The sequence below is a fragment of the Chrysochloris asiatica genome, unplaced genomic scaffold, assembly GCF_000296735.1.
Source record: "Chrysochloris asiatica unplaced genomic scaffold, ChrAsi1.0 scaffold00010, whole genome shotgun sequence".
NCBI lineage: Eukaryota > Metazoa > Chordata > Mammalia > Afrosoricida > Chrysochloridae > Chrysochloris > Chrysochloris asiatica.
The window spans coordinates 29826605-29852764 of record NW_006408528.1 but is presented as its reverse complement, the minus strand read 5'-3'; the positions used below and the strand labels follow the sequence as shown (position 1 = coordinate 29852764).

The 26160-nt window shown below is 37.0% G+C and overlaps 1 protein-coding gene across 1 annotated transcript in view; it reads right to left on the bottom strand.

Moving 5' to 3' along the window:
- Positions 1-26160, bottom strand: part of SEMA3C (sema domain, immunoglobulin domain (Ig), short basic domain, secreted, (semaphorin) 3C) — a 210478-nt gene that overhangs the window by 5186 nt on the left and 179132 nt on the right. Inside the window, exons 12-15 of the mRNA XM_006834345.1 lie at positions 17188-17276; positions 11427-11468; positions 4591-4748; positions 431-498 (exon numbers count right to left, since the gene is read on the bottom strand). Of these exons, the coding sequence (XP_006834408.1) occupies positions 431-498; positions 4591-4748; positions 11427-11468; positions 17188-17276 (357 nt within the window). The remainder of the gene's footprint in view (positions 1-430; positions 499-4590; positions 4749-11426; positions 11469-17187; positions 17277-26160) is intronic.

The window sequence follows — 26160 nt, the reverse complement described above, 5'->3', positions numbered from 1 at the left end:
TAGTAACAGATTATCTCCACATCAGCATAGAAAGGAAGGGATTAGAGTAAACACTGAATGCAAGGTAACCTTTTCAAAAGTACATGGAATGGCTACTAATTGCAAAATCAAGATGTTGCTCTACTTATTCTTCAAGGGTAAACGCAAAATCAAAATGTTTCTTCCTTAAGAAGTATAAAAACTAAGAAAGTCTACAATTATAAAAATGTAAAGACTTATCAAGAAACCCAAGGTATCTATGTACCTAGACATTTGTTGCTCAAAAATTTTCAATATACATACAAATGTTTTATTTATTAATCACTCTCTATGAATATGAGTAAGTTTTATAATGAATCTTTTTTTAAAATGATAGCTGGATTTCATGTATTTCCTTTACTAAAATGTGAAATTGAACATAACTACTCTTCACCATTGTTAACTCTAGTACCTTTTAGATTAAATCCTCTGCATTGAGTCAATGGATTTCCATGTCTCACATCTTGTCTTCGGCTCCTCCTATAAGTACAGAAACATATAAAATTAGCATGGCCAATTAAACTATGGTAAATGACTCTTGATTTTTCCATGGTAAATGACTCACTCTTAATTTCCTCATTTTCCTGAATTTTGATTTCCTAAACTTTCTAGTGTGGAATGCGGTGACTCTGTAGGGTAAAGACTGGCTAGAAATCATAAGGTCAGTGGTTTTTGTCCACCAGCCACTCTGTTGAACAAAAACGAGGCTTTCAACTCCCACAAGAATTTGCAGTCTCGGAAACCCATACAAAGTTGCTGAGTCAGAATTGACTTGACAACACTTATCAATGACAATAAGATCCCATAAAGTAACTAAAAACAAAAACAAAAAGAGGTCTAAATGTCTGACCTGACTATTTGGCATTTTTTATTGAATGCTTCAATGAGGGGGTAGGTACTTTTCCTTGTTATCTTACAGAGTAAATTCAGTTCCTTCTGTTCCACTATTGCGGTGGGATTGTCACGAACCTCCTATTTATTATATGTATGTTGTTAGTTGCTCCAGTGCGTTTCAACTCATGACAAATCCACATGTGCAGATTAGAACTGTTCTGTGGGGTTGTCAAAGTTGTGACCTTTCCGAAGCAGATTGCTAGACCTGTCTCCTGAGGAAACTCTGGGTGACTTCAAACCACTAACATTTCATGCAGTCATCAAGTCCTTAACAATTTGTGCGACTCAGCGACATCATGCGTAAATGCTACAATGCATAAGTATCCATTCACATTCTTAATTTAGAATAATTTTTTTCAAACTTTGCTTTTACAAACACACTAGCATTTTCCATTCTAATATATTTTTTCTTAATAAAACAAAACTTATTTTACAAAAGTGAACACTTTGTATATTTTAAAGACATATTAAAGTTTTTCTAAATCAAATAACATATGTAATGTGAACACAATATAGAATTAAGCAAAATTGTTCACTTACTAGATTAAATATTTACCCCAATTTTTTGGGAAACATTTCAAAGCTATAGAAAAGCTGCCACATAAGCACAATAAACAGGTGAATGCTTACATTTATGAATTCTTGTATTTTGCAATATTTACTTTATTTCGCTCTTATATTTTTTGTTGTTAAATGCTGACAAATCAGTACCTACTCATATAGACCCTAGCAGTTCAAAGAGACCTCGAGGTCCCGCACATTAACCCACAGGGCCACACCAGTACTCCTCTCTCTTATATTGTTGTTGTTAAGTGCTGTCAAGTCGGTTCCAACCCACAGCGACCCTGTACAGGGTTTCCAAGGCTGTAAATCTTTACGGGAGCAGAACACCTCATCTTTCTCCCACGGAGCGGCTGGTAGTTTCGAACTGCTGGCCTTAAGGTTCGCAGGCCGAATCGTAACTACTATGCTACCAGAGCTCTTTATATAGAAGCATATTTTTGTATATGAAAATCTTTTAAACTTTAAAAGTTTTTCATATGCACATATATGAAAAACTAAAAAGTTAAATTGACGATATTATAATATTTTACCCTTATTTACTTTTTTGCGTAGTATTTGATTTCATGACGCTTAGATTTACTTGTACTACCTAATCTAACAAATAAAAACAGGGTAACTAAGTTTCTCTTGGCAGTGCACCATGGATTTAAACAATTCTGCAAGTGAGAAGGAAGGGAACTCTAAAAATTGGAAGCATAGTGCTAAATTGTTAACTCTCAATGTTGAAAAATGAATGAGACTATCACTTAATTGGGGTAATTGTTAATTCTGTCTCACTAATTTTACCCTTAGAGATAAAATATTCAACATTAAGAACAAGGAATATTACAATCTTGCAGTAGTTATTAAACATGTAAGGCAAATTTAATCTCAAGTCATTAGTAACAGAAGAAATAATTTCATTTTTAAGGTCAATTTAAATTGTTAATAATTTATATAATATAATGCAAAGTATCTATTTCTGGAAATATATGTGTAAATGTTTTAGCCATTTAAATATTTCTTTTTCTAAATAGTCACTTGCTTTTCATTTGATTATATGTTTCTATGCTGTGACCAGTAGTATGCAGTAGTTTACTTATGTATACAAACCTTCAAGGTGGACAATCTGAGTTTATATAATCAAATACAAAAATTGAAATATTAGTCACATTTATCTCAGGAAATACACCAAACACCATTGTTTAGAATAACTCTGATACCAGGGTTTTACTGTCTTACATTTACTATATTATAAAGTCATGACATTATTTACTACCAACTTGAGAATGTATATTATAATGAGCATCACATGTGAATTCTTGGCTGAGCTGGTGATTTTCAGCAACCTAAGCAAGCAATGGAACTCCTGAGATGGTGTTGTAGGGTAAGCAATGGACTGCCAAACAAAAGGCCAGTGATTCAAACCCATCAGCTGCTCCTTGAAAACCTTATAAAGTGTCGTTACGAGTCAGAACCGACACCATGACACTTAACAACAACAACAGGCAAGCATTATCACTCACGATGGCTGAATTTATTGTCCTGTGATCAGCATTAAGTAGTACTCGTATATACAAACCATCATGCTAGGCAAACTGTATTTAGTATATCCCAAAGTTTCCTGACATTCAAATACAGAAGGCATTAATAAGGCTTGGCCTAAGTGACCAGATCAGCAAGACAGCCATCTGAGCTCTTTTAATGACATAAAGTACTACATGATGTGGACTCTTGCCTTCATTTCTTCCTTTTCCTCATGATGGCATAGTACATTAGCTGTGGCACTGTCCTTCTACTATTCAGGAGCACTTCAGCTTTAGGGACTGTAGGGCCTCCTCTACAATGTCATTCCTTTATTAGATAACACCGTGGCACCATTACCCATCACACATAAGCTCTTGCTCCATTGTCATCCCTCAAAAGGCCTTCCCTGATCACCTACTTAACATTGCAACTCCTTCTGCTAACAGTCTTTCTTCCTGCTAGAACTTATTCTTTGGGAAGGCAGGAATTTTTGACTTTTTGTTGTTAATGGTCTTGTTTTTCACTGTATGTGCCAAATATTTGCCTCCTAATAAAAATTTGTTGAACTCAAAGATAAAAGGACCATAATATTCTTGATATGCAGAAGTACTATGACTGTTTTAATTTGTAAAAATCCTGAAAAACCTGAATCTGTCATGGATAATAAAAGACCTATAACACACTATTGGACTCCTGGTATGGCGCTGTAGCATAAGCACTGGATTGCTAACCACAAGGTCGATAGTTCAAATCCACTAGCTGCTCCTTGGAAACCTTATACAGGGTCACCAGGGGTCAGAACTAACTCAGTCACTTAACAACAACAACACACGATCAGTCCAGTGCTTTACTTGAAAAGTAATTGCTGTTCACAGTTGGCTCTATTTTTTCTCTCCTTGCTGACCCTAATTTATAGGTAGTAGACACTTCAGTAATCGTGGCCTGTGATGGTTTGCTTGAAAAGAGCTCTGTACTTGGCTTATCACCCACTCTGCTTAGACTTTGTTCTACAATCAATTTCCCCACTGGGGTCCCTTCCAATCTGGTGCAGTGTATTCTGTTCAAGCCTCTGCTTGAACAAAGAAACCCTGCATCAAACTACGTTTTCTCTCCCAACATACCCGGCAATCATGTACTCACTATTCTAAAGAAACAACATGGCCATAAAGGCTTTGAAAGCAAACCAGGGCATTAATGCTGGAACAATGTTCCTGTACCTTGAACTAGGGCAGGCATTTGAAAACAAGATAATTTATCAGCTTAGAGAAATGCTGTGAAAGTCATATTTAAAGTCATATAAAACAAAAAGACATTAATTAGGTAATGTAAGGAAAAAACTAAATGTTGTTTTACATTGAGGAATTAGGAGGGGAGACGGGGGCGCTGCTGCAGAGAAGCCTTGAAGTGGAAAGGATTCGTTCCAAAGTACTGTACTTTGCGATCAACAGGAATGGTGGAGAAAAACATAGTTTCTTCATTCAAAGATTATCTATGATATAGCTATTACTCTTAGTGCCATTTTTCAAATATACTACAATAGAAGGGATGCTAATGCTATATTGTTTAATAACATGAATTTTGTTTTCCAGCTGAATGCTCATTACTCACCGCTTTCCAGTTGGGTAGAACCTAGAGCAAGAATGGCCATCCCAGGCACAATAAGGGTCTCTTGCCAAACAGCAGTCAGCACAGGCTGTGCCATAGATGTGGCAGCGATGCAGAGACACTTGGGAAACCCCTTCATTGGAGCTCACGTATAACTGTTGCTATCAGAGAAATGATGATTTATTTCAGATGTGGAAGTCAAAAGAAGATTTCAGCAGGAATACATTATAATATATGCCCACAAACCCTTGGATTCATTTTGAAATAGACTTAAACTGAGACACAAAATACAGAAGCCAAAACAAATAGAATTTTCCTATGTTAGCATGCCTACAATATTACCATTTTCTTGCTTAAAAAAAAACCCCATAATAAAACAAACAAAAAAAAACACCCTCAGACATTGAGATTTATTGTTCTCTATTTCAGGTTTGAACTAATACATTACAGATTTAAGTTATGATGTTTTCTTTTTCTATGAATACTGTCTTTCAGTAAAGTGCAAGCCAACTTTCTAATTCTTCAATCTGGCAATACATCATCCTGTAAGGCCCCTGGATGGTGCAAATGGTTAAGTGCTTGACTACTAGTTGTAAGTTTGGGTGTTCAAACTGACCCATAGGTGCCCTGGAAACTAACCTGTCAATCTGCCTCCTAAATGTTACAACCTTGAAAACCTTAAGGAGAAGTTCTACTCTGCACACATCGTCAAGAGTTCGAATCAATCAACTCAACAGCAACTTAACAACAACAAATAAAGAACATTTTAAGTTAAATAAAAATAATTGATATTAAGTGCTAGACAAAATCAAAGCACTTTTTTGTCACATGTCTTTGAAGTGACATATTCTTTTTATTTTTTTTAATTTTCTGCAATTCTTTTTTTTTTTTTTTTCATGTTTATTGTGAATTATATTTTACATGAGAGAGAACTTTAGTTTTACATTCATTCCACTGTATATTGTTTCACTGCCATGGTTCCAATCCCCTCCATGCATCATCAACTGACCAAAGGGTATATACCCTATAAACCTGCCCCCTATACTCCCCTGCCCCATTCTTCAGCACACAGTCCCTTTCCCTTTCTGGATCCAAAGTCCCCAGCCGCTTCATCACTCCACATCATCGTCTCTGCCTCTATCTCAGGCCTCGCTGCTTCTCTGGGTAGGGTCCTGCTCTCGGCTCTTCTCCATTGATGGTCCTAGAGACCTCCACTCCTAGACTGGAGAGTTAATCACTCCCTTCCTTGCTACAAAACGTCTACCTTCACATTTCCAACCCTCACAATCAGTCCTGATAACAATTATTCACTATTGTATCACAAGTGACCCTTCTGCATTTCATTTCATCAGCTCTGCCTAGACAGACTGGATAGTACTCACTGGAGATTCTGCCTTCCTCCATGCCCCCTAGCTCTAGGTTCCCTCTTGAAAGCCTGTAAGCCAGTCACTTCTTGCCTTTGTAGTCCCCCCACCCCGCCCAATTTGGGTATCCAATGTCCAAGTTGCCCATCTCTGTCTACTCGGTGTGTGGAGGGGGTGGGAATGTTTCTTGCTGTAAGGATTTGTTTCCTCTTTTGAGTTACTGCATCCATAGGTGTAGGTCAAATTCATCAAATTGTATCTGATCACTCTTTTTTTTCCCCTCTTCTTTCTTCTCCTGGTTGAGTTCTGGTCATCCATTCATCTGGGCCAGGTCACGTGGGTACCATCTGCAAGTGTGGGTGTTCTTGTGCGTATGCCCTCTCTTCGTATCAGCTGGTTGCTTCACTCTCCACTCTAGTCCTCTGTGGCCATGCCGCTGACTCTGGGCCCAAGAGTCCCCAGGTTTCCCTACACTGTTGGCCAACCAGGTCCCCATCTGGGTCCACAGAAGCCCACCAAACATTGTAGGGCTTAGCTTGCCGCTTCATTGCTGCTTTTACCCCACTTCCCCCTATTGGCGATGCGTGTGGTCACCAATCAGAGCGTGTATTTCCATTGAGTCTTAGTCTTGGAAGGGGGTTTGCATTAAGGGGACCCGACCACTTGCCTTGATGTTTCTTGGGCAAGCAATTTGTTTGTTCTTGTAGTAACAGTCCATATGCCTCTATTGTTTTGTATTTTTCCTGTAGGTCTTTCTTTCAAGAAGTATCTTCTGTTCTTCTAGCCACTCCAGGCTGGTTTGCTCGTCCTTTCAAGAGGGAATTTCCCATCTCTGGAGATCTGGATGTGGTTCAGGCTTCTACCTATAGTCTTATGTATTGCAAAGGTTCCGCAGGAAGCCTCCTTCCCTGGGCACTTTATAGCTCCATGTTAGGTATTCCAATCAGTTATAGGCAGAAGACGAACTTACAAGCTTTCTATGGTGAAGTTTCTGACTATTCCTTTCTCTCCCCCTCCGGTGTCTATTTTATATTATAATGCAAGGAAAACCAAGATTCAAAAGACTGCCGAGCATCTTAACATTATTCCCACCTTTTCCCCATTCCAATCATGGGTCAATCTCTGTATTTCTGAGCCCTGTAGTTCCAAGGTTGTGCAAACATCATTTTTTGACATATTATTCTTGAAAAATGTTTTGATATTATTTAGAAAATAACATATGATATTTATGTTGTTGTTGTTGTTATGTGCCATGGAGTTGGTTCTGACTCATAGCGACTCTGAACAGGGTTTCCGAGGCTGTAAATCTTTATGGGAGTAGAAAGCCTCATCTTTCTCCTGCCAAACAGTTGGTAGTTTAAAACTGCTGACCTTGCGGTGCACAGCCCGATTCATAACCACTATGCTATGACTTTAAATCTTTGTAGGATTCAAAATATTCATCACCCAGAAGTTTTTATTAATAAAAATTTCAAATTTCCTCCATAGCAACCCTCTGGAAGGGTCTTTCATATAGGGCTTCCAAGGCTATAAATCTTTACAGGATCAGAAAACACCATCTTTCTCTTACAGAGCGGTTGGTAGATTCAAACTGCTGACCCTGCATATAGCAGCCCAGATCGTAACCCACTACACTACCAGGACTCCACATTGAGGTATAACTTAAAATTTCAGCAGGATTTAAAATATATTCATTACCCAAATGTTGTCATGATTAGAGATTTCAGATACCTTCATTTTACTGTAAGCTCTAGGATGTCAAGAGCTTATGATACTGCTCTAGATCCTTTACCTGTGTATACAATGGTTCTCAAGAATTAAAGGAATGAGTTTCCAGTAAAGATTTCTCATTTTTCAAAGAACTGATATTACATAATCCATGTTAGTACTGAATCTCCAAGCTGGTTCATTTGCAACTTCAAGTTGAAAGGAGTCCTGGTATGGCACTGTATGTTAATGTGCTGGACTGCAAAGTAGGTTTGAACCTCAAGGTGGATGTTTAAAGATCACTCCTTGGAAATCCTATACAGGGTTACTATGGGTCAGAATGAATTTAATGGCACTTGACAACAACAACTGAAAGTTGAATAGATGCACTCAAGCACATGCGCATATGGTGGTGGTGGTGGTGTGCGATGCAGTTGGTTTCGACTCATAGTGACCCTGTATAGGGTTTCGAGACTATACATCTTTATGGGAGCAGAAAGCCTCATCTTTCTCCCATGGAATGCCTGGTTGTTTCGAACTGCTGACCTTGAGGTTAGCAGCCTGACTAGAAACCACTACACTACCAGAGCTCCATATATATATATGGAGTCCTGGTGTGGCACTGTGGGTTAATGTGCCAGACTGCAAAGCAGTTTGAACTGCAAGGTTGGTGGTTCAAGCTCACCAGCTGCTTCTCACAAACCCTATACAGGATTGCTATGGGTCAGAACCGACTCGACGGCACTTAACAACAACATATATATATATACACACATATGTATATATTTCGTTATCGTTAAGTGCCAATGAGTCGGTACCAACTCATAGCAACCTTATGCACAAGAGAACGATGCACTGCCTGATCCTGGGCCAACCTCACTATCGTTGCCATGCTTGAGCCCATTGATGCTGCCATAGTGCTAATCCATCTCGTTGGGGGTCTCCCTCTTTTTCTCTGACCTGCCACCCTACCAAACACGATATCCTTCTCCAGCGACTGGTCCCTCCTGACAATATGTCTGAAGTATGAGAGACAAAGTTTTGCCATCCTGGCCTCCAAGGAGCACTCTGGTTGCACTTCTTCCAACATAAATATATTGGTTCTTTTGGCAGCCCATGACACAGTCGATATTCTCCTCCAATACCATAACTCAAAAGCATCAATTATTCTATGGTCTTCCTTATTCACTGTCCAGCTTTCGAATGCATGTGAGGTTATTGAAAATACCAGGGCTTGGGTCAGACACACCTTAGTCCTCAAGCTGACATCTTTGCTCTTCAAAATTTTAAAAAGGTCTTGTGTAGCAGATTTGCCTAATGGAATACATTGTTTGGTTTCTTGACTGCTGCTTCCATGAGTAATACATATATACTAGTGTGGCACTGTGGGTTAATTCACTGGATTTCAAGGTCATTTTGAACTACAAGGTCGGTGGTTCAAGCTATAAGTCAGAACTGACTCACTTAACAACAATACATAAAAAAATATATAATTTACAGACAGGCTTAATGACTTTAAATCCCATCTCTGTAACTAATTTTCTATGTAATCTTTTAAATAATTTCTTCCTCATTGGTAAAATTGGAATAATGCTGTTCCTATCCAAAAGAGTTGTAGAACACCAAATGTTGTAAGGGTTAATGCCATATAAAATGCTTAGGGCAGTTCTTGACTCGTAGGAAGTTCTCAATGAATTTTAATTAATGGTAAATTATCCATGAACAGACTATCAATCTGCACATTTTCAAATCCAATTAATCATTTGGATTACATATCTTTTTATCCCATATAATGCAAAATATTAATTTTATTCAAATCAATGAATTTTTTTAGACAATTTCCTGAAAATAATTGAAAGTATGAGAAAATATCTTTGTATTATGACAATAACCATCTCTCTAGGAAGGTTTAAAGTAAATGCTTATTGAGTAAATTAATAAATAGTATAACAGGATAAACAGATGATTAAAATATTTTAAGGAAAGTTTATTTGAGAAAAAGATGCATTTGGTTTCATTCTACAAATGATCTCATTAATCCAACTGTTTTCTGCTACATGAAGGCAAAGGATAAATTAAAGCAGAATAATGGAGCATAAAATTAACAATGATGTTTGAGTACTTGTAAATATACTAAATTCATGGCATTTAAATATTCATAAAATTTTTATATAGAATTTGTGAGTTCTCTCATACTGGAAAAAATAATGCAGTTGTGCAAAGATTTATAAAAAATCAAATAATTACCCCTACCTTGAAGTAATTGACTTAGCAACAAAAATATAATTATGTACAATGTAAGATGCTGCTGGTGAGACAGATTTAATTCTCAGTTACTCCCATGTATGGATGTGTGTGTTGTATGTTATAATATTGCAAAGTGGACTGTGAACTACAAATAATTTGAAACTTGTCATTGCATGCAGAACTAATACACACAAATGGCTTTGTGTTCATGTTGAATTTTGCTCTGATACTTTCTATTTTCATCAAACCACTTTAAACAAAGGGCTTCCCTGCTGACTTCAAAGTCAATTCTGACTTGGGATCAACTCCCCAGGACATTAGGCAAAATTACAAATGGCTTCTTGTTACTTGGAAAAATGTTTGTCATGCAGCATACAAACGTTTTTACAGATGAGATCTTTAACTCCTTTGTAATGCATTTATTTTTCTTCAAAAAAATTTGCCATGTAAAAAGAGGACAAGTCTGACTATGAAATAGTTCTTTGACTGTAACAGACCAAATATGGTGAACAGCACTAAAATTATGTAATCTGTGGAGCTAACCATAAAACCTTTATTCTGTTTTCCAAGAAAAATAAGTTCCGGGCTCTCCCAGATAACATTTATTGAGAACTCACTTTATTCTAGGCAATTTATATAAATTAACTTGTTTGTGAGAAATGCGTTGTCTCACAGATGCAGAAACTCAGGTCAGGGAAGGTTAATGATGTGTCTCTAATTTATGGCCAAGCTGGGGTTCAATAACATGTCAGTCCCATTCTGAAGCCTACTGCATTTTGGCTACACTACTCTAACTCTTAAAATCTCTTGTTTTAGAAATCATACCTTTGGGTACTGAAGAGATACATATTTTGCAGAGATTGAAACTGGAGATTTCCCTTTTGCAATTGCATATTTGCATGTGCAGCAACACACTAGAGGATTAAGCATTTCTGATAATCATAGTCAAACTTTTAGTCATCAAATTCTAAACACAGCACTTATATTTGAGACATCCAGGGTTTTTAAAAAATGGTATGTATAATCTCTGGAAATAGTATTTCCTTAAAAATAAGCATAAAGTAATGCACCACACATTTCAAACATGTGACAGTAGAAGGAAATAAAAAAAGAAGAGAGGTTATTCATTCCAGGCTCCTGAGAATGTTTGTGATGTTATAGTAGCCCAAACATTATGCCAAATGCTTTCCTTAGAAAGATTATTTCTCTTTTGCTTGGCTTCACATACTGCAATATTTGAGAATATAGAATATACAAAATGTTGGATGATCTTGCTGTTTATATGTTCTGTACGGATGAATTTAAAAAAAAAAACAAACCTTTTTAGTCTTCTACTAATAGGTGGAAAATTCTACATCACAATTAAAGCAATTTTTTGTGGCCTACAAGTACCTTAAACAAGTTTACTTGGCAAATCTTGAAACTAAATCTTCGGCAATTATAAAATGCACCTTCTAAATAGCAAAACATCATAATCTATAAAGAAAATAGAAATGGAGTAGTTTTTTTTTTTTTTTTTACCTTTTTTGATGATATTTTCATGGTTGTTATGGGAGCATAATTCTGAAACATTAAAAAAAAACCATGTCAGTACTCAAATGATCATTAAAAGGATTTAACATTCTAAAAGGCTTCTGGTTTTCTATTAATATTCAGGGATTATCATGCACCCATACGTTCAAAGTTCAGCAATACACTTCTGCACAATGTATTTCTCTTGTTGTAACTAAGGATGGATTTGTTGTACAGATAAAGCCTAAAGTAAACTAGCAATTATAGCACATGGATAGCAAACTGGACTTCAAGGATGGTTTGAACTGCAAGGTTGGTGGTTCAAACTTACCAGCCGCTACTCACAAACCCTATACAGGGTCACCATATAGTGACCTATACAGAGTCTGAACCAATGAGACAGCACTGAACAACAATAACATCAATGTATGAGGAGTTCTGCTGTGGCACTATAGGATAAGTTCTGGACCTAAAGATTGGCAGTTCAAACCTACCAATTGTTCCTCGGAAACACTATACAGGGTTGCTTTACGAATCAGAATCACTCGATGGCACTTAACAATAACACCAATCATAATATATGAAGCACAGTGGTGAAGAACTCAGTTGCTAACTGAAAGGTCAATGGTATGAACCTGCTAGCTGCTCCACAGGAGAATGACGTGGCAATCTGCTTCCATAAAGATTTATTTCCTTGGAAGCCCTATTCTGTCCTATTGTTATTATTATTACTATGTGCTGTTGAGTCGGTTCTGACTCATAGCAACCCTTTTTCCAAGACTATATATTTTTGCAGGAGCAGAAAGCCTCATCTTTCTCCCATGGAGTGCCCAGTGGGCTTGAATTGCTGACCTTGTTTGAAAGACAGTCCAGTGCTTATTCTACAGAGCAACCATGCTCTCCATTTTGTCTCATAGGGTCAGAGTTTTACTCTGTCACAAGGAGCTCTGTTGTGTAGTGGTTATGCATTCAGTTAGAATCTACCAGTCACTTGGCAAGACAAAGTTATAGCTTTCTGCTCCTGTAAAGATTGGCAGCCTCGGAAACTCTATACACGGTTGCTATGAATCCAGAGCCGCTTGGCAGCAGATCACCATCATTATAGGGTCACTATGAGTCAACATTGACTAGTCAGCCCTGAGTTAAGGGGATTACCAAGACATTAAAGAAAATGAAAATTTGAGAAGAAATATTCTGAGGAACTAAGCATTTTTCCCTTTTAAATACTTCAACTTACTTTCATTTCTCAAGACCAGGGTCTTCAACTAACTAATGTGATATGTCCTGATATATTTTTTCCAGGTATTGGAATAGAATCCTACCTACTATAAAAGCGAGGGTAAACAGTATGCTAAGACTCAGCTGGTAACATCTTTATCAGGCATATTTGTCAAATAAGACCATATCTTCCCTCATAATGCTGGTATCTGTCACACTTTCTAAAATGGTACGTTCAGATTTCCAATCTTTACTACAAGTAAAGCAACATTGGTATATACTTCCTAATACATCACTTCTGGTGAAGATGAAGGGATTGATAATTGTCACATTTCTATATTTTTATTTGTTCACCTCTTTAGCTTCCCCGAATTTCTGGACAGAGGAACAAAGAGCTATTCTTACCATGTTTTGGAGTGCTGCCTAGGCCAGTTGACTAAAGCTATTTCATATACTGTTGTTGTTGTTGTGAAGTGCTGTTGAGTTGGTTACGACCCATAGCGACCCTGTATAGGGTTTCCGAGGAGCAGCTGGTGAGCTTGAACCGCCAATCTCGCAGTTCCAATGGCTTAGCAGTCTGGCGCATTAACCCACAGCGCCACACCAGGGCCCAGGTTATTTCCAGGTTATTGTCAAAGGATAATGTCTTCTTCTTTGACCTAGTTGGATAATCATTCACTCGGAGCTACAGGATCAATAGTAGGCAAACCTTAATGTCTTCATGAAATAACTTCTTTCTTCTTCATCTTCTTCCCTTCTCTTCATATACTCCATACCCAAATATGAAAGCACTCTTCCAACTCAATCATGTTTGTGCTCTTATGTTGATGTTGACCTTAATTATTTAGTTACTTCTAAGCTGTTGTAGTGATGTATGGCAACTAAGGACGGAGGAACATTAGATGAAGAGCAAGGAGACAATAATAAGAAAAGTAGAGAATAGGTACTTGAAAAATGTGTTTCTTAGAATATTGATTTTAATCAATAACCTAGGAGTGGACTTAGATACTGGAAAGGCTGTGGAATGGTTCTCCACCATAGTCCTCTACTGCTTTGGTGGCATTATGATTATGGATTGGGCTGCTAATTGCAAGGTCAACAGTTAGAATCTACCAGTTGCTCCATGGGAGAAAGATGTGACTTTCTGCTCCTATAAAGATTTAGTCTCAGAAACGCTATACAGGGTTCACACAACCACCATCATCACTACCACAGGCACTTTGAATAAGAGACTATTGTTCAGTTTGTAAATGCTGCTTTGAAAAGACATTAGCATGAATCATGTGTATTAATTCTCTTTGTTGGAGACAAAAAAACTATATTGCTATAAAATGTCTCCTTTTTATAAATGAGAATTATTGAAAGCACCTGAGGTTTTTCTGAAATTATAATCCTTTGTGAAAATCATTCCATTCATAACGTTACTTCTTAGACATTATTAGTTCATATTAACAATAAAAAAATTAGACTTCACAGATTTTCTACTGAAGATTCATTAAGATATATTTAATAAATTGAGTGAGAAAACTCTCAAAATTAATTGTACTCAAAATTATATTTTTCTCTCTGGTGTTGCATGTACTTACAATAATTTTAAAGAGAAAGTAGGAATATTTTTAATACTTAATTGTAACAATTTTTTTCCATCCCTTAAATACATAAATAACTTGTATCTACTTAGACAACCTCTAATATTTGTACCTACAATTCAAGTTTGCTTCTTTTAGAAAAATAACATGAACAGAGGTTTAAAAGAAGATACTGTGTTTCCTCGCTTTATGAAAATGAAGTGTCTGGTATTTGAAAGTTACATTGATTTTCCTCTGGTATATCAGTGTGACCCTCTGCTAAGGAATTGTTTCCATTTAAATGTGTTATTTTTTCACATGCCCGTCACTGTATATCACACACACCCAATTATTTTTACCTCACCTCAGAAAATGTGACAAACACTATGCTGAAGACAGTTACTGCATTCGGTAAGTGTGTCTCGTGACTTAGTCGTATCAATCACTGGCACACGCATCAATAAGAAAGTCAAAACTTTTTCAGTCTCTCTTGGGCTGCTGTCCCCAACATTCATTTACACTGTCTCTTATTTTTCTACTTTATTCTTTGTGTTGATAACACTGACACTACTCATACAACAGACTGTAAGTAGTTAACACACATTCAGAGTAACTCACTTTTCTTTAAAACCTTCCCATAACATGCATGTTTGGGTTTCTATCAAACTCACTTAATTAATAATATTTTCTGATTATCAAAGAAAGATATTTCAGTATTAAAAATGAAGTGCTGCAATATGACAGGCTTGTTATCATAAGAAAACACCAGAACACTTTACGTTATTTTTACTGGTCAGTTATCCCTTCTGAACTGAATGTGACAAAGTAAAAGAAACCTTATACATAATGTGATTTTGATTTATCTAGTGACCTAGTCAATGTCTATAAAAACAAAGCATGGTAAGAGCACTTGAACAGGCTTTAGTGGGTAAGCTTTTAATACACGAATGGCAAAAGGATCATATACCAGAGCCTACAATTGTCATTGTCGTCCTTTGTCATCAAGTCAGTTCTGACTCATAGTGACCTTATATAGGGTTTCCAAGGATCTGCTGGTGGACTTGAACCACCAACCTTGTGGTTAGCAGTCAAGTACTTATCCTATAGTGCTACATGAGAGCCTAGCATTAAGAATTACACATTTCAAATAATATAGTGGGAAATTTTCCAGGGTTCCTCAGATTTTCTATTTGATTTGATTCCTTTTTATATTTATGCACATGTAAAATGTATTAGTATTATCTAATAGCATTGCATCTTTGTCATTTATATGATCATAAATTCAATATTTTTGTGACCATGGAAATTAATGAGTCAATTTATTCTGAGTCCATGCAACTAAAGTAAAGACACTTTGCACTAATAATAGAGAACTTTTGGGAGTTTTAAAGTGCTATTTTCACTCAGTCCTACACTGACTCTCATTTTTCATCCTTCTTGGTTCATTGCTTCTTAACTGGTTTACTTGAAAGGAGTAGCCTGCAGCAAGAATGCTTCTATGCCAAAGTTTGTTTTTTTTTTAATCAACACAATCAGCTCATGTGATTGTTTAACTGGATGTTTCCATATTCTGATAACAGGAACTAACTGACCAGTAGTGACCAGCACTATAAAGAGAGAAGGGTATGGCTCAATACCACAAATGCCCCCTATCCACTCACAGACACATGAAGAAAAGACGGCCAAACTGCCTTTTTGTTGTGTGTGTTTTGTTTTGTTGGGTTTTTTTCTTTTTGTTTTTAACTCAAATTCATTAGATAGATTAGTACTATGAACCTCAAGTTCAGATAGAACATGAAGTTCTGAGTGGTAGAGAGAGGATATTTGTCTTATTTAAGTACAGTGACATTTGAATTGATAGCAATAAAACAAAGTAGTTTTTCTTTAAATCCATGGCTAAAAAAAATATGAGAAAGCTTATCTAACAATCAATTATGTGAAAGTATTTGGGTTTCAGTGGCTTGTGAAGCAAATGATAAAAGTCCTTTCATGGCTATGTCTTCCAGACCTTGACCACAAGAATTCATATTTTAAAAAATAATTATGACCCAAATTCTTCAAGTTAAAAAACATTTCTTTAAGTTGTGATGATGGCTGAAAAACACTAATCCTCTGATGCTACAATAGCTTGAATGGTTACCAAAAAAAATAACTCTTAAAAATATGTGTCCATATTTCTTACTTGATCTGTGTTTCCTACCCTTAATAATGTAATAACATCATGTCCTTTGGTCTGAGAACTTTCTTTATCCAGAACACAGAGCTGTGACATCAGAGAAAGCAAGAAGCTGCAGGAGAGAAAAGACAGGCCTCAGAGGCAGCAGAACAAAGAGACCAGGCAGAAGAGTATGGTGGGATTCCTGGTTCATGGAGTGAGAAAGCTGAGTGCCTTTGGGCAACAGGCTTGTTAATGGAAGGGAGGCCCCAGGCAACTTGCTAAATTTGCCAAGAGATGAGCTGTTGTTGCTATGTGCCGTGGAGTCGGTTCTGACTCACAGCGACCTTATACAGGGTTTTTGAGGCTGTAAATCTTCACAGGAGCAGAAAGCCTCATCTTTCTCCAGTGGAACAGCTGGTAGTTTCGAACTGCTGACCTTGCGAATCACAGCCCGATTCGTAACCACTATGCTACAAGCGCCTTTAAATCAAGGATTACTGGAAGTGTGGAGTACCTGTGTGCACTTACTGGAAGAGCCCAAAGAGTTTTGTAATTTACCTGAGCAAAGTAGAGGCCAAGGGGCCATGGAGTCAAGGGGCTGAGTGCCAAGGAGAGGCATGCCTGTGGACACTGTTGAGAAGAGGCTGTACTGATCAAAATTATATCCTGAGTCACTTCTAATCCTGAATTGTAACCTATTACTTACTTAATAAACCCCATCATTGTGAAAACAAAAAATAGATAGCATTCATTTATTTAATCTTTTATCAATTGTCCTCGCCAGTGGCTGTAAGATTAAACAAATTAATATAAAATATGTTCAAACCTTGAAAACTTCCAGTTCTTCCAGAATGAGTTCACCACTGGCAGAGTTGTTAGTAGGAAGAACAACCACCTTCTGCACAGTACCCCGATCTAAAACAAAGAACCAATAAGGTGTTAAAATATATTTTTTTGAAGTAGAGCCATTTAGACAAAAGACAACAGGTTTATAAATAGTATGTATGTATTTACTTGTCATCAAGAAGTTACAGATTGAACTACTGCCATTTGCAATAAACGGAATTTATTCCAAATCTCTTATACTTAAATTGAGAATGTATACAAATTATAAAGGCACTAAAATGAACAGTTTATGTTTGGCACATATTTAGTGTTGATGTAAGTATGAGAAAAGAAAAAAAATGTTCAAAATTCTTGTGAAGTCAGAAGCTCTAAAGACTAGTAAGACTTTTCTGGAGCAAGCAAGATTCTTGAACTGTAATAAATAGCTAATGATTTACATTGTAATTTGAACTATAAAAACATTACTTACTTCCATAATACAAAAGTACAAAGTGTTACAAATACTTTTAACACAGAGACATTATGATTTAATTATTGAAAGAAAGTTACAATCTATAATTATACTATATATTACTAGTATTGAAAAGTGGCATCTGACCTATAGCTGTACAGAGTTTTGTTGCTGTTAAATGACCTCGAGTCAGTTTCAGCTCACAGTAACCCTGAAAAGGTTTCCACGAAGCAGTGGGTTTGAACCACTGGCCTTGCAGTGAGCAGTCAGTGCTTATTCTACAGTGCCACATACACTATAAAATATTTTGCTCAGGATTGAAAAAAATTAAAGATGAAATGAAACTTTTATTTTATATTAGATATGGACAGCTATTCAAGGGAATACTTCCATTTTCATTATCATCTGGCAATCTATTATTTTACCCCCCAAACCAAACCAACTTCTACTAAGTCAATTGTGACTCTATATAAGGTTACTAATTGGGCTGTGAACCTTAAGGTCAGAGGTTTGAAACTACCAGCTGTTCCTTGGGAGAAATATGAGGCTTTCTGTTCCTGTAAAGATTCACAGCCTCATAAACCCTGTACAGGGTCGCTATGCCTTGGAACCGACTCCATGGCACATAACCACCATAGGGTTTCTGAGGCTTCAGATCATGAGGAAGCAGGTAGTCTCATCCTGCAGAGTGGCTGGTGGGTCTGAACTGCCAACCTCATGTTTGTTAACCCAGCACCTACTCCCCAGTGACACTTGTTGTTGTTAGGTGCCATCGAGTCAGTACCAACCCATAGCAACCTTATGCACAGCAGAATGAAACACAGTTGAATCCTGGGCCAACCTCACTATTGTTGCCACGCTTGAGTCCATCGATGCTGCCACTTGCCCAATCCATCTCACTGGGGGTCTTCCTCTTTTTCTCTGACCCTCCACCTTACCAAACATGATATCCTTCTCCAACGACTGGTCCCTCCTGACAATATGCCCAAAGTATGAGAGACGAAGTTTGGCCATCTTGGCCTCCAAGGAGCATTCTGGCTGTACTTCTTCCAAAACATAGCTAATGGTTCTTTTGGCAGCCCATGGCACTTTCAATATTCTCCTCCAACACCATAACTCAAGAGCATTAATTTTTCTACAGTCTTTCTTATTCATTGTCCAGCTTTCACATGCATATGAGGTTATTGAAAACACCATGGCTTGGGTCAGGTGCACCTTAGTCTTCAAGCTGACATCTTTGCTCTTCAACACTTTAAAAGGTCTTGTGCAGCAGGTTTGCCTAATGCAATACATCGTTTGTTTCTTGACTGCTGCTTCCAGTGCCACTTAGATATTCTTAAAATGTATGAGGAAGAGTGAAATTAAAGGAAACAAAAAATTGCTCACATTTCCCAATTGCTATTGTTGTTGTTAAGTACCGCCAAGTCAGTTCTAACTCATAGTGACCATGAATAGGGTTTACAAGGAGTGGCTGGTGAGTTTGCACCACTGACCTTGTGGTTCCCAGTTAAAGAGTACCAAAACTAGAGATAATCAAAATAAGTTTAATACATATGAGGAGGCTTCAAAGAGTTTGTGGAACTATTCCACTATCCTTTTATTTCATTTTCCATGAATTTTTTTTTTATTCAAGGTTTTTATAGTGGATTGAGTGAAAGTTTACAGGGCATATCATCTTTTGAAGCCCCCTTATATAGCAAAATGCTATCTATGTAAAAATTTATAATAATAATTTACTTTAGAGACAAAAGAATTTTGTAGGCATAAAAAGATACCACACTAACCATCACATGAAAAGTTTAAAATAAACTAGTTAAAATTTAGCAATATGAGGTTAAACTCCAATAGCAAGTTATCTGATTAATAAAAATGTATTCATAAAAAATATTTTCACTAAAAATTATGATCTGAATAATAAGCATCAAATTTTTTAAAGGATGTTAATGTAACTGAACTTATCATTTGAAAATATGTATTACATCAGTAGATAGTTGTTTTTTGTTTTGCTTTTAAGTGCCATTGAGTCATCCTGACTCATAGTGACCCTGTACACAGTTTCCAAGGCTGTAAATCCTTACAGGAGCAGAAAGCCTCATCTTTTCCCCACAGAACAGCTGGTAGTTTTGAGCAGCTGACCTAGAGGTTTTGAACCCGTAACCACTATGCTAGAACATTAAAAAATATATATATTTTGAAAATTATCAATTAAAAAGCTAACTCGAATGGAATTGTATAGACTTTTATAACTTAGATTCATAACCTAACACCACCACCACAAATCTCACATTAGCTTCCTTCTGTTCCACAAGCTAAAGTTTCTCTGACATGAAAGAATCCATTTCATGTGTACAGTTTCTACTGAGTAAACATCATTGGAAAACTCAAAAAATAATTATTAATAACAAATAAACTCAGCATCAACATGTTGTAAGCTACACAATCAAAAACTACTAAAGCCGATGAAAATACACAAACTGTGTTTACACAAAAGGAAAAGATGCCAAGGTTTTGCCAGAACAAGTCCGAAATCTTCTGGGGCTACGAGGTAATAGCACATGAATTTAGAGCCATCAAACTACACTCGGCAACTTAAAAATCACTTCTTAAACCATACTCAAAACAAATAACCATCAAAATGTGTAAGCTCTAGGTATAATTTAAAACTCTCTGACTTTCTGTTTCACTTTGCAGCTTCATTATAATCAACTCTAGTTGATTCCAGGGAATAAAAAATACAAAAAATACAGTGGCTATTTTTTTTTTTTTCTTGAAAAGTTAGCAGTACAAGTAAGGACTGGAAGCCAAAAAACCTTTTGGGGTTGTGGTACAGAAATATGCTACAAATGAAACTGGATGACTATGGTTGGAAATGTTCCCCAACTTCTATTAAGAATCCATCACAATGAGCAGTGGAAATTTCTAGGGGGAATGGAATATACTAGGAAACCTAATCTGATTGCCACTAAATTGTAACAGTTGTTGTAGGACCTGAGTGCATCTGCGTATGAACATGTGTGGTCCCATCAAATATTAACTGAATGAATCAATGGGAATAATGGAAGAGAAAAGAATCAGGAGGGGGAAGGTGTAACACAAGCTTTGTTTTCAACATGGGTTAATGCCCTGGACGGCAAGGTCAGTTTGAACTGAAAAGTCGGTGGTTCAAACCCGGATACACGGTCACAATGGGTTGGAACTGACTCTATGGCACTTACCAACAACAACAATACTTATTTTTTAAAGAAGTCACACACAGTTTTATGTTTCCATGCTGCAGCTTATAACGATCATGAACCATTCTAAAATGGGAATACAGTTGCTCTGTAGGATAAGCACTGGATTTCAAACCACAAAGTCAGTGGTTCAAGTCCACGAGCTGCTCTGCAGGAGAAAGAAGAGGCTTTCTACTTCCATTAAGATTTACAGTGTTGGAAACCCTGTACAAGGTCATTATGTGTTGGAGCACACTCAATGGCACCTAACAACAACATCCATTCTACATGATAGCAGTGAGCATCTTATTAAGTAGAGACTTTTATGTATAGCCATTGTCCCAAAAAGAAGCATAAGAAAAAGACTGCTGGTTGCAAAGATTCTCTAAAATAAAACTATGAATGCTAAAAATGGTAAAGTAGGTACTTTCAAAAGTTTTATGTTTAAGTCCATCCCTAATAATTCTTTGTGTTCACAAATGTTTCCATAAACCTGAAACTGATATATTATTTATACTGAAGAAACTCTAATTATCCCATTTAAATATTTCATGTGATCTCTACAATTTTATAGTTCACAATTACTGTAACATGTGAGCAAAAGGTTAGAAAATGTGTCTTTCAACTGAATGCAAATGCAAATAGATCTTTTTTTTTTTTTTTTTTTATTGATGGGTCTGTCTTCTAGAGCTACCAAAAATAAACTCAACCATTATTTTACAACTTTCTAAGTCTATGGGGACCTGATCTATATGCTCTTCACTCTTTCTCTGATCTTATGCACTGGCCTACAAGGTCAGTTTGAACTGCAAGGTTGGCAGTTCAAACTCAGTAGCCACTCTTCGGGAACTCTATACAGGGTCACTATGATTTGGAACTGACTCAATGGAACTTGACAAGAAGAAGAAGCATGTGAAAGCCCTTTATGCATACATTAAGCAAATTCCAAACTATATCATTTTGCTTGTGTTTCTCTGTTGCTGTTGTGCCATTTAGTTGATTCCAACTCATTGGGACCCTGACCCTGTATAAGGTTTCTGAGAGCAGCTGGTGGGTTTGAACTACCAATCTTGCTGTTGCCAGTTCAGTGATTACCCTACAACGCCACTCAGAGTCAAACATGGTAACATAATTGTTACACCATAATGCTGCACATCACTGATATTGAGCTTAGATGGTTGGTCAGAATCCTAAGTCCTTGGGGCCTCAGAAATAAACATCCCAACTCTAGTTCCATTATTTTAAAGGCTCCTCTATGGGTGACCTGACATTTCTGCTCTTGTTACAAAATACCTGACTCCTTTCCACAGTCTCAGAGTGAAATTCCCAATAGACAAATTTAATGTGGTTCAATTTATTTATGTCTAGGTCACATGAGACGTACTAGTATGGCACTGTAGGATAAGCACGGGACTGATAACCACAGGTCGGAAGTTCAAACCCATCAGTTGCACCTCAGAAACGCTAAACTGGGTCACTAAGAATCTGAACTAATGGCACATCATAGATCACCTGGTTGATAGATTACTTTTCAAAAGGTTAAATACTATTTCAAAGAACTACAGTTCAGACAAGAGATACAAGTCCATATGAGCCACCATGGCTGCTCCTTCAGCTAGGAGATGCTGATAGGATAGGTTTTATCACAACGCAAGCACGGTAGACACTTACAGCCTTCCTTTCTAGAACATATTTGCAAATATCCTTAGTTCCCTATTGAGGAAAAACTTTTAAATGATAAAATCTTGGGCTCTATCATTTGTTATTAAGAGAATATATAAACGTGGGTTGTCTTCTATTCAATTTCACTAATTAATTCAACAAGAAATTATTGAGAAGCTTCACTGAGCCAAGCACTAAGTCCTAGTATGGATTCAAAGATATATTAGCCTAATAGACAAGAGTTCACAGCATAGAATTTATGGTTTTGTGAGTAGTATGCATGTTCCCATTAAAATGCTAGTCATTGAGAGATGTGCATTCTAGAATGGCAATAAAACTCCCAATTACTTATGTTTACATAAAGTATCTCTGTACCCTTCACTTTGAAGATGACAATACACTTACCAAATGTCTTCCTTCTAGGGATGGTGACAATGGTGTTCCTTGAATTTATTCACAACTATAAATCGTTTGTATTATTCTGCAGTTGGGATATTGATTTTATTTCTTTAATGAAAGCACCACGTCTTTTAGAGCTACAATGAAGCAGACTCTTCTTTTTTTCCCCTTCAGCTTCAGTCTGCTTGTGTGTAAAACATAAATAATAATCATACCTTTTGGAATGACTATCTGTACTTCCAGAATCACTCCCATTTATTTTGGTAGCAACATCCTGAGACAACTTAAAGGCATAACACCTCTGTCATTCTCAGTCTACTTGGTTAAGAAATGGTTCTCCTCTTCCTTCAGCTCCAGAAGGAGGCACTTGTTGTTAGGTGCCGTCCAGTCAGGTCCAATCATAGTGACCCTCTGTACAGCAGAATGAAGCACAGCCTGGTCCTACACCATCCTCACATCTTCTGTCACATATGAGCCCACTGCTTGTGCCACTGTGCCAATCCCTCTCATTAGGGGTCTTCCTTGTTTTTTTCTTCTGACCCTCCACTTTACTAAGCACAATGTCCTTTCCCGGGGACTGGTCCCTCCTTATTATAGGTCCAAAGCATGAGAGATGAAGTCCTGCCATCTTATTTTGAAGGGGTATTCTGACTGTAACTCTTTCAACACAGATTTGTTTATTCTTCTGGCACTCTATGGTTACTTTCAATATTCTTTTCAAACACCTTAAGTGCAATACATCAATTTTTATACTTTCTTCTTTATTCATAGTCCAACTTTCACATGCATATGAGGTTATTGAAAATCCCATGGTTCTGTCAGGTGCACCTTAGTCAGCAAATGGATACCTTGGCTCTTGGACGCGCGAAAGAGGTCCTGTACAGCAATGCAAATTGCCTAATGCAAATATAAGAGCCAGTTTTCACATACTGAAGGGAATGACTCAGTTCTGAGCAACTCAAGGAAGCAAACTGCCAGTGAAGACATTCATGTGGCAGGGAACTGTAGGTTGCCTCTAAAAGATAAGAATCCAATCCAAAAATAGCCAGGATTTGAATTTAGCCAACAGCCCTGTGAGCTTTGAAGAAACTCCTGAGTTCTAGAAAAGAGCACAGTCTGCCCTGCTCTGTGAATGCACTTGTGAAACCATAAGCAAAGAATCCAGATATGTCATCAACCATAGAAATTGGGAGCTACTAAATGTTTTTAGTGTTAAGACATTCTTTTTTTTTTTTGGTGGTGGTGGGGGTAATTTATCATGCAGCAAAATTACCTAGCATACATAACAAGCATCAGATCCCTTCTCGGTCCACATTTCCCTATTACACTTAATAAAGTGGAGGTTCAGTAATAAAGAGGAAGACCTCTAAATGGATGAGTTGACACAGTGACAGCAACAATGGGCTCAAACTTAACAACAGTTGTAAGGATGGTGCAGGAGTGGGCAGGTTTCATTTTGTGTGTGCACAGAGTCACTAAGAGTTAGAGACCTGACTCGATGGCACCTAACAATACACACACTGCTTTCAAGAAAGTGTTTCTAGTTCTGTTCCCTAAGAGATATATAATATATATATAATTCTTTTGTGTCTTTCAAGTCTTTGATCAACTCTAACTTACTGAATGAAGCAAATCCTGTCTATTCATACTCTCTAAACCCCCTATTTCTTCTTTACTTTTCCCCCTATAGTACATATCAGGGTCCTGGAGTGCAGTGTACGATAAGCACTGGATTGTTAACCATACGGTTGGCAGCTCAAACCCACCAGGCACTTCTTAGAAGCCCTATACAAGGTAGCTATGAGTTGGAACTGATTCAACAGCATTTAATAACAAAAGCAACATAGCACATATCAGTTTAGAACAAAGTTTACTGTTTATTTTATTACAGTCATTATCTCTCCTGGTAGAATTTAAATGCCGGAAGGGCCAGAATTTTAGTCTTTTTGTATCATTGACATATCCCAAGCACATAATGTGGTTGTTAAGTGCTGTTGATTTGGTTCTGACTCATAGTGACCCTGTATAGGGTTTCTGAGGAGTTGCTGGTGAGCTTGAAATGCCAACCTAGCTGTTCAAACCAACCTTACAGTCCAGTGCATTAATCTGCAGTGCCGTACCAGGAGTCCAAGCACATAACAGGTGCCCAATAAACATTTATTAAACTGTATTGACTTGCCTCCTCTCTTGGTTCAGGAACTCCTTAAAGGAAAGCTTTATTCTTCTTCTTTGTACATTATAAGTCTTGCATGCAATATGTTGAATAAATGCTTCCAATTAAGGAAATAATGTCATATTTATGATGTATCATTATGCTATTCCTTATTGCTTCAGAAAGAACTACAGAACATAAGCATATTATCTTTTTTTGCATCAACTGGAAATTATTTTGTCACTATCTTAAAACATCAGAATGAAGTATTCTCTATTTTAAATATTCTTAAAAGAAGCATCAGAATGGTTCCACTCCAGTCTGGCAATTAAACTAGATTTCTAAAGTAAGTTGTATTAGATTTCTATTGGTATTGTAGCACATCACCACAAACTTAACACTTTAAGCAAAACAAATCTATTGTCTTATGGTTCTGAAGTTCCAAATCAAGCATGGGTCTCACTAGTCTAAAATCAAGGCATTAGCAGGATTGTGTTCTTTATAGGAGGCATTAGGGAAAATCCATGTCCTTGCCTTTTCCATCTTCTAGAGACCACTTACGTTCCTGGACATATGGCTATCTTCCTCCCTCTTAAAGACCAGTACTGTAACATCTCTCTGATCTTCCTCAATTGTCACATTTCTCCCTGATTAACTGCAATTGGAACTATCCTCTGCGTTTATTGGCTAGATTAGGTCCATGTAGAAAATGTAGGAAAATCTCCCCATCTCACAGTCCACCAACTTAATCACATCTGCAAAGAGCCTTTTGCCCTGTAATTTAACTTAACCACACATTCCTCACATCTTGAGTTGGGATGGGCATTATTCTCTGGAAAAGGAAAGTAAGTGTTCTACTAGGTGATGTGAAACATGCATATAATATAATATACAGTCTCAACTCAGAGGCTTTAGTTTCAATCCTGTTTGTTCCAATTTACACTACACTTCTTATTCCAAAATCAAACACATCTTTCCACTTTTCAGAATTTGAACTCTTCCCAGTTCAATAAAAATTCTTGAAAAGTTGGCTTTCCACAAATCCACCATCACAAGTGACAGGTACAGCTCTGTTTC